Below are 9,039 nucleotides of genomic sequence, written 5' to 3'. Positions count from 1 at the left end.
GCCTCCAAACACACTTGTGGACATGAACTACATTTGTGGTTATGATCTGGAATATAGTCTGAGGAACAGATAGGCCTCAGATTGGATTTAATTGGGTTAAGATGTTTCCAACTGAATGTACAAAAGTAGGAGGAGGTCAACAAGAAAGGGATTATACCCAGACATTGGTGGAGCATTCAGGAGACAGAGATCAGGAAGATCATAGTCTGAGGATAGCCCAAGTTCACAATATTCCTCCTGAACCAATAGCTGAACCTGTGTATCCTCCCATCCTCCCAGTTGTACAGGAAGCTAAGATCAGGAGAATCACAGCTCCAGACCATCCAGGGCAAAAGTGTTTGGAATATGTTGGTATGTACTAACTTCTTTCACTATAGCTAGTGCTCTATCATTGTGCCACACCTTCCATTCTTGCTTTTTGTTGGTTAACTGGAGATAAGAGTTTCCAAGATTTGTTTGCCTGGGTTGGCTTGGAACTGTGATCATCAGCTCTAAGACTTCTGAGCAACTAGGTGGATAGGCATGAGCAACCAAAGCCAAGATGTCAATGTTTATGCAAATTCATTGGAAGATGGACTTAAAAGAGAAAAGTGCCTTTCCCACTCCTTGTAGTGCTTGTTCATCTTCTGGATTTTAATTGAAGCATGTCTCTCAAGTTAGCAGATGTATGAGTCAGTGGTTATATTCTTGATAAAATTTCTTAACTTTACTTCCCATGAAACTTACTCTTTATGTGTTCATGAATTGCATGCACACCTGTGTTTTATATATAAAAAGAGCAATATTTCCCCCAGTTTGATTCACTTTAGGGTCTTTATTGCGTCCATGGAGAAAACATTATTAAAGCGATCAGTTCCTTATTGTTATTATTATTATTATTATGTTTGAAAAAATCCATTTACTAGAATGTTTGGCATCATAAACTGGTTCTTAACTTTAGAGCTTTTGGCTTTGATTATATAACAGAATGTCTAGGAATTTTATTATTATCATGAATGTCAAAATGCCTGACAGTATGAACATTTGCTATTTACCCCAATAGTCAGAAAGCTGGCCATAATATTTTTTGTTAACAAATAAAAGATCGTCAAGTTCATCCAATGATGTCATTAAACATATTCTCATTTTAGGAAACAAGACTATCAAGGCATTCCAGTGGATAAATTTAGGATGTTCACTAGAGTTCACTTTTACATATTCATGATGTTAAGGACATAACTTAAATGGTACATCTAAAATGAGACATTCTAAAAACCATTGAATTTTCATGGAGAACTGAAAAAATACATAGTTTTATACTTTACATATTACACTCACTGGGAAAATGAAGATGTGTGTGTTTGAAGCCTGTGCAGAATTCATTGAGGGCCCTATAAGGCAGCTGAGGATTCCCACTTGCAAGAATAATCCAGCGTAGCTCTGAGTGTGGATAGTGGTTTGCCCCAAACAAAGGATAGGGAGACCCACTCTGAGCACTAAGTCCAAGACTTGCCTTGCACAGCTAATTGTTATACTCAACAGCTTTAACTGATGGCGAAAGGAGTAATTTACTTGGCAAATACCTTTAAATAGAAAAGATGTTTGGTGTTTTATTTTTATGTTCACACATCCTTTCTCCAGGCTATTCGAATATAACTGCTCTTTATGGTAAAAGAAAATTTAGTAGTGCTAACACCTTCTCCAATGAGTGATACATAAAACTTCATTTGATGTATGTATTGTGATATTTTATACTTGACAATTTCAGATAGCTGTGCATTATCTCAATTGCTTTGGGTTGTGGTGTTCATTAGCTATTTTTGAGATTCCAGTGTGTCTAAACAATATGTGTAGTTGCCATGGGAGATGTGAAATATTCTAGCAACAAAGGAATGCATCAGCAAGACTTAAGATAAGTGGCACCCAGGAGACTCCTCAGTGGTTTACAGACATCCATACACACCGAGACATTATCAATCCAGTTAATTGCACACAGCAAATAAATTGCAGGTGGCTTAAAACCAGAAATCATCTCCCCCACTACTCCTAGTGCTTGCTCGTTCTCTGCCTTTTAATCGAAGCATCTCCATAATACTCCGCGCATAGACATCTCTCAGATTAACGCTGATATATGAGTCAGTGGCTATATTCTTGGTGAGCTTCTTCAGAGCTTCACGCTGTCTAACAGCTGCCTCCTTGAGTTTCAAGGTGAAGTAGCAAGCAGAGAATCGATCATTAATAATAGCAATAGGCAAGGCCAAGACAAGGATTCCTGATAATATACACATGAAGGCCACAATTTTGCCTGTGGTAGTGTCTGGTCTAATGTCCCCATATCCTACGGTAGTCATGGACGTTGTGGCCCACCACCATGCACAAGGGACGCTTGTGAAGGTTGTATCAGGAATGCTTTGCTCTGCAAAATATTCTATAGTTGAAAATATAGAAATCCCCACAGATAGAAATAGGAGTAGTAAGCCAACTTCTTCATAGCACTGGGTGATCGTCATCCCAAGTGAGCGTAATCCTGCAAGAGAACGGCAGCTGTCAATCATCAGCACCCCCTTTCCTTCTCCCTTCTTTACCTCATCCTCCTCTCCTTGCAGGCTGTCCACCCACGAGCATGCACTGCAAACCAAATACATCCCAAACATTGAGCAATATTGTAAGGATACAAGTAGGATCAAATCACACCCTGTCTTCAGATAACAGGTTATGAAGTTGTTGGAGTCAGTGTTAGATTATATTCATTTCTTCACTTGTATCATTATTGAGCTTCAGCTATTCATATTTCAAATGCAAATAATTAGACCATAACACACAGGTACATCATAGGAGCTTTTTTCATTGTATATAATGAACTTCTTTTGCAGGGTTGCCTGTAGAGGGCTCATTTGGTCAAACCTTACATTGTTTCACTGCTGCTTTCTAACACCATTTTCATGTTGATTTGTGTGTGTGTGTGTGTGTGTGTGTGTGTGTGTGTTTGTCTGCCTTTCTTATCCCCCTGATAAAATTGAACAGAAATAACATCTCCTTGCCAAAATGTCAGATGAAGAGTGTCCACTATGAAACGAACATGACAGCCGGAGCAAGTAAGGCCTTGGTAACCAAACTGACACACATATATCCTCATGTGATATTCTTAGCGGTGTTCAAGGAGAAGGTCCTGGGACCCCGAAAACATGCATTGGAATTCTAGTCCTTAATACAAATGCTATCTGGAATTGCCTCTTTTAGCACATACAATTTCTCCTTCCTTGGAAGAAGGTAGAGCTATGCATGGAGCATTCCTCCATTACAAGAGAGTACAGAAATGGTGTCACTGGAGAATTCACTCACTAGGAGCATTGGTACTTTTCCCACTGCTAGAGCTTATGATTTATTGAACATCTGAGAGACAGACCCAAGGGAGTCACATTTCACCAGTGAAGACACTAAGCCTTAAGGAGAGTAGGAAGAGCCCACAACAAACCCAAATTAGAACTAGCCATCACATACCCTCTCTAATGCATGAGAGATGCTTCTAAGAGTGTCCACATTGTGAAATCAGTTCACCATAATATCACACTAATTGTCTTAGAATTTCAAAGTATGACTTCATAGAACTATTTTATATTTTAGTCATTCACCAGAGATTATTTGAAACACATTGGAATACTACGCTAACTCATATGATTTTGAATTTTGCTATTAGAATTTTTAGATATTCTTGCATTATTATTACCTATTTTTAAATGAACATTAGTTTTAAAGTTTAACTCCAAAAGAATATAATGCAGAATATCTTTATAATACCTCTTTAGAAAGTGAGCTTTGATGTGTCTATATGGAATGACATTTCTGACAAAATATGATGAGAAACATAAAGATGTCAAGAAAAACTGTTTTTATCTAAGGAAGAAATGTTCCAGGCCTGGAGTCACAAATCAAGCAGTAGAGTACTTGTCTGACAAAAGAGAAGCCCTGAAGTCAAACCCCAAGACCAGAAATAAGTAAATAAAAATAAAGTAAAATGAAAATAAGGACTAAATGTTTTCAGGAACTGTGTAAAGAAACACAAAAGGGTTTAGATTCTTGGCATGTTACATCTGTTAACTCAGATAATCCTCATAAATGAATACATTGTTCCACTATTTTATAGAGAAGTAGCTCATTTAGTAAAAAGCCACAAGGCCAGTACTTAAGCTTAGCCCATCTGACCTTTTAACCATTATTCTACAACATGCCAATTTTTATAATTTAAAATACAGGTACAGATTTGACTAGCTAAACATTTCTAAATATCATGCTGGATGTAAAATGATCAAACATTTATTAAATTGTGCTATTTTCAATAAATACTGGTTTTATTAATGCTTTATAACTGATTTAGAACTGGGAAAACTTTTGAAGAGGTGACACTGGAAATTACTATTATTTTCCTTTTCCTTTCTTCTGGGAAAAAAATGTGGCTGTTGCCTGTGGTGTTTTTAAAATTGAATCCCGTGAAGAGTTTATAAATACTTGAAGAAAGCACCCCATTATGTCTGTCACAAAACAAAGAACGGTACTTTGAAAAGTTGTCAGGAACCCTTAGGATGTGGTAAGACTAGCTGGGAAAATACACAACCAAAATTGTATTAGGATAAGTCCTAATTACCAGAGATGTAAAAAACACACACACAATAGAACATCTTAGAGGTTAGGTTCTCCCTGTATTGATAGGAGAGACAGCTACCAGGTAGTCAGCCAGGGAGAAACAATTCTAGGTTAATGAGGATAGAAGAGGAGTCTATAATCAATTTGTACAACTTAATATTGTATTAATATGGCATCCTACTCTAGTGTTTCTTGAAGTGGGGGGAGGTCTAACAATCACTTATATCAAAGTTAACTTGCATGCTTCGTAAAGTGGATGGTCCTGGATTGCACTCACATACCAAAATCTGATTCTGGGAATAAGAGGCTCAGTCTCTGCACTTTAGCATGTTTGTTCTGGGGATTCTCATTTTCTCTAAAATCTTGCCAGAAAGTAACTCATATATTATTCCAGAACAGCTTCAGGGCTAGTCACTGAAAATCAATATCCTCTTGATCCAAGAATGGGCTCTAATTGACCTGTAGGACTTCCATTGACATTGACTCTAATTTTCACATACAATTAGTTTGTGTGTTTTGTATGAAGATTTGTTCACATGATTTCTAAAATCTCTAACAGGCAAAAAGAAAGCCCTAAAGAATTTTTGTTCCTCTCTCCCCTCTTACTTCTTTTTCTTTGTCTCTCTTGTATATGTCAGGTTAGGAACCTCAATATTCTCAAACACTAATTAAGCATTTACTTATTGACTTCTCTATCTTCCAAAACACAGTATGTCTATATCTTCTTCAAAAACTTCAAGCAGAAGTCCATTAGCACCTGGCTACTTCTCTTACTGCATGCATGTCTTCAAATTTTTGTAAGTTTGGATCTCCAGATTTTAATAAATCGAATTGGACAGGTGGCCAAATTATACCTGATACCTTAGGGAGAGAAAATGTGTGCGGGATGTCTTCTCTGTCCCAGTGGTATCAATACCAACGTTTTGCCTCCCAGTACCGCTTTAGTGGTCATGGTTGGGCAAAGCATTGTTTTTTTTTGTTTTTTGTTTTTACATACCAATTCAGTCACTTCCTTGTATTATGGTCAAATCACTAATGCTTATGAATAAAGGTAAAAGAAAAGTAGCAATGAAACCTGAATACCTGTTGAGTGCCGGCCCAGCTTGAGCATGCGCAGAGCTCTGAGCAGCCTCAAAACCTGGACAAGGCGCCCCACGTTTTCCAGCTCCTGTGTGGTGTGGCTTCCGCTGAGGCTCTCCACCAGAAGCGTGATGTAGAAGGGCAGGATAGCGAGGAGGTCTATGATGTTAGGCACCTTTCTCAGGAAGCGGCACCTGTCCCGCACACAAAGAAAGCGCAGGACGAACTCCCCGGTGAACCAGCTAATGCACACATATTCCAGGATTTCCAACAGCTGCAAGTTCAGCCAGCTTAACTCAGCTGACATCAGGGCCATGTTGACTATGGACACGGCCACAAAGATGATGGAGATGACCCCAAAGATTCGTGCAGCTGTGGAAGAGCCAGGTTTCTCCAGGACATCCCAGAGCTTCTGGCGGACAGTGGGACAAGGTCCTTGAGAGAAATCCTGTTCGCTCTCATGTTGGCTTTCTTGGTCGTCTGTGTCCTTCTTAAAGTCTAGTGTTTCACTCAGCTCCTTTCTTCGAAAGTATCTTTTGGAGAAGACAACTTAGTGATTAGTTTAACTTCATAAAAACACAGGGTTAGAAAAGAATTAAACCTGAGAGGGAAAGTCACACTTTTTATCCTAATATAAGGCACAAGGTGTCTATTTATACTGCATCCGGATTGTTGCCTGCCCTGAGAATATTCTCAGAATCATGGCTTTTTTTTTTTTTTTTTTTTAAAGTGACACTTGCATCCAGGCACTGGTGGCTCATGGCTATAATCCTAGCTACTCAGGAAGTGGTAGAACACTAGCTTTGAGCAAAAAAGCTCAGGGACAGCACCCAATCCCTGAGTTCAAGTCCCAGGACACCCACAAACATATACACACACACATTTTCTTAGCTAACATTTAGGCAGAGAAATTTATATATTTATTACATATTTATATATATAACAAGGCAACTTTGGATCTATGCCTTTTTCTGACCCACTTTCTTGTAACAAGAAGAGCTCCTTGGCACATGGAATCTGTGTGTGTGTACGTGTGTGTGTGTGTGTGTAAATGAAAGGTATCTATGAAGAATGAAGTGGTAGTGACAAAACGGCAGGTCACCAGCAAAACTCCACAGTCTTGTAGGCAAATAACTTTCCTTCTGTTTTTAAGCACTTCATGAAAGTTTTTCCAACATTAGTCTCTTGGATTCAGGAATGAGAAAACTTTACACCAAAACTTTCATCCCTGTGCATCATTTGAAGAATTACCTTTCTGACTCTTTAATTTAGTCACAGAATGTTCCCAATATGAGCTCTCTGGGATTTCATATGAAATTAGCATAACTCACTGATACAAAAGGGACACAACGGGACAAAAGTTGGCTGGCAGCTCATGCCTGTACTCAGGAGACTGAGATCTGAGGATCCTAGTTTGGAGCCAGCTTGGCCAGAAAAATCAGAGACTCCTGTCCAATTAGCTAGTAAAAAGCTAGAAGTGGAGCTGTGGCTCAAGTGCCAGCCCTGAACAAAGAAGCAAAGAGACAGCTCCAAGGCCTTGAAAACGACAGAGAGAGAGACAAAGAGAGAGACAGAGAGACAAGAGAGACAGAGAGAGAGACAGAGACAGAAGGGGGGAGGGAGGGGGGAGGAGAGTTGGCTTTACACTTTTGAGCTCCACATCTCCACTTTACCTTCCAGACCAGAAGTGACCACCCCTATTCTTAGGCCGGGGTTCAAGGAAAAGCTTCGGGAAAGAATGTTCCCAGTGTGCAGTCCGCCTCTCCAGGCAACCCCTGTCTCCCTCCCGACCCGGCCACCGAGCTCCTCCGGTCCGGTCCTACCTGTCCCTGCAGCAGGAGTCAATGCTGAGTTCGTCGATGCCCCAGTACTGGATCTCCTGGAGGAAGGAGAGCGCACACAGCTGCTCCATCACGTGCAGGCGGCCGGTGCGGTAGTAGTGCAGGACGTAGCGGAAAGCCTGCGAGCTGCGGTCGAAGAAGTACTCGTTGTCCACCGGGTTGGCGTCGTCGCACAGCTCCAGGGGGCTGGGCGCCGCGGCCAGGGCTCCCAGGCGGCGGTAGGAGGCCACCACCACGGCCAGCTTGCCCAGGCGCGTGTGCGGGAAGCAGGACAGCGCCTGCTGCGAGAGCACGAAGCGGCTGCCGCCCACGTTGACCGTGAAGCAGTCCCCGAGCGCCAGGGGCTCGCCTTCGCCCTCGCTGCAGAACACGCTGGAGTCTAGGGAGCTCAGCGACCCGCTGTCCAGCAGCGAGCTGGGCGGCGAGCGGCCGCACAGGGGCAGCTCGTCCATGCTCACCGGACCGCCGCCGGGCGCCACAAAGTTGCGGACGCGCTGCCGGCCTCGGTCCCCGGAGGGCGGTGGCACGATCCCGGGTGGCGCGCGGGATTTCCCAGGTTCCTGATGGAGATGCCGCCCACTCGCTCACCCCCTCCCGTCTCCACCCCCACCTCCCCTTCCCCCCCACCCGGGCTCCTCCGCGTCGCTAGGGAGCTGCCAGGGAGCGGCGGCGGCGACAGCTCGCAAGTGGCAGCGCCAGGAGGCTGGTGGGGAGAGGAGGGCTCGCAGGGGAGAAGATCCCAACTCAGGGGGGCGGGATCCCCAAGGCCCAACCCGGAGATTCCCCACCCAGCACCCCAGAGGTGCAGAGATCCAAAGCCTGGCTCTTGGCTGGGAAGGGATGGGGAAGGGAGTGGAAAGGTTGGGGGGGGGGCGGGGAGAAGTAAAGTGGAGCAGAAATGGGTGGGGTGGGGGGAATGGGGAGACTCACTCCTAACAGCTGGAGACCAAACAAAAAGTTCTGAAAGCAGAGGAGGTGGCAGCAGGCTCCCAGAGCCTTCTAGCTCCAGGATTTAGAGCCCTGGGTCTTTGATCGTCTTTGCTGGCCCCTTTCCTGGGGGCTGGGAACGCGATGTGGAGAGTGCCGGGCTGCACCGTTCACAGCGTCCTCCCCAATTCACTCCCATCCCAGCCTGATTGTCAGGCGTGCACGCGCTCCATTTTCTTCTCCTTCCTCCTCCTCCTCTTCCTCCTCTAGGCTTTGACTTCCTACTTGAGAAAGAAGGCTTATTAGTATTTTTTAAGATGTTGAGGCCACAGAAAACCAGTTAAAACGACATGTATTAATTCCCTCCCACACACTCATGTGCATATATATATGTATATATGTATATATACATATGTGTATTTTTTTTTCCTGTGTGGTCATATGGCACTCTTCCTAAATTTCCCCGAATTTCTGGGCACCTTACAAAGCCCACAGCACAACTCTGATTTTAGGAAACGAGAAAGGAAAAGGAAAATAAGGAATAGAATAGATCAGATGTGAGCTGATGGCA

General features: G+C 42.9%; 1 protein-coding gene across 1 annotated transcript; it reads right to left on the bottom strand.

The window, feature by feature from the left end:
• Nucleotides 1-1,705: 1,705 nt before the first annotated feature.
• Nucleotides 1,706-7,993, bottom strand: Kcnv1 (potassium voltage-gated channel modifier subfamily V member 1). The gene is made up of 3 exons (XM_042673173.1): nucleotides 7,524-7,993; nucleotides 5,704-6,233; nucleotides 1,706-2,506 (listed from the first exon to the last, which is right to left on the bottom strand). The coding sequence occupies exons 1-3, from the start codon at nucleotides 7,991-7,993 to the stop codon at nucleotides 1,995-1,997; spliced, it is 1,512 nt and encodes a 503-aa protein (XP_042529107.1). The 3' UTR covers nucleotides 1,706-1,994.
• Between the last annotated feature and the right edge of the window lie 1,046 nt (nucleotides 7,994-9,039).

Source organism: Dipodomys spectabilis, unplaced genomic scaffold, assembly GCF_019054845.1.
Source record: "Dipodomys spectabilis isolate Male_0828 unplaced genomic scaffold, ASM1905484v1 ptg000783l, whole genome shotgun sequence".
Taxonomy (NCBI): domain Eukaryota; kingdom Metazoa; phylum Chordata; class Mammalia; order Rodentia; family Heteromyidae; genus Dipodomys; species Dipodomys spectabilis.
The sequence above is the reverse complement of the archived record's forward strand: the minus strand, read 5'-3'. Positions and strand labels throughout refer to the sequence as shown.

Coding starts and splice junctions, on each gene's coding strand:
- Kcnv1 (XM_042673173.1), bottom strand. CDS start 7,993: ATGGACGAGCTGCCCCTGTGCGGCCGCTCGCCGCCCAGCTCGCTGCTG. Junction 6,234..7,523: donor GACTCCTGCTGCAGGGACAG/GTAGGACCGGAC, acceptor CTTCTCCAAAAG/ATACTTTCGAAGAAAGGAGC. Junction 2,507..5,703: donor GCTGGGCCGGCACTCAACAG/GTATTCAGGTTT, acceptor GTTCTCTTGCAG/GATTACGCTCACTTGGGATG.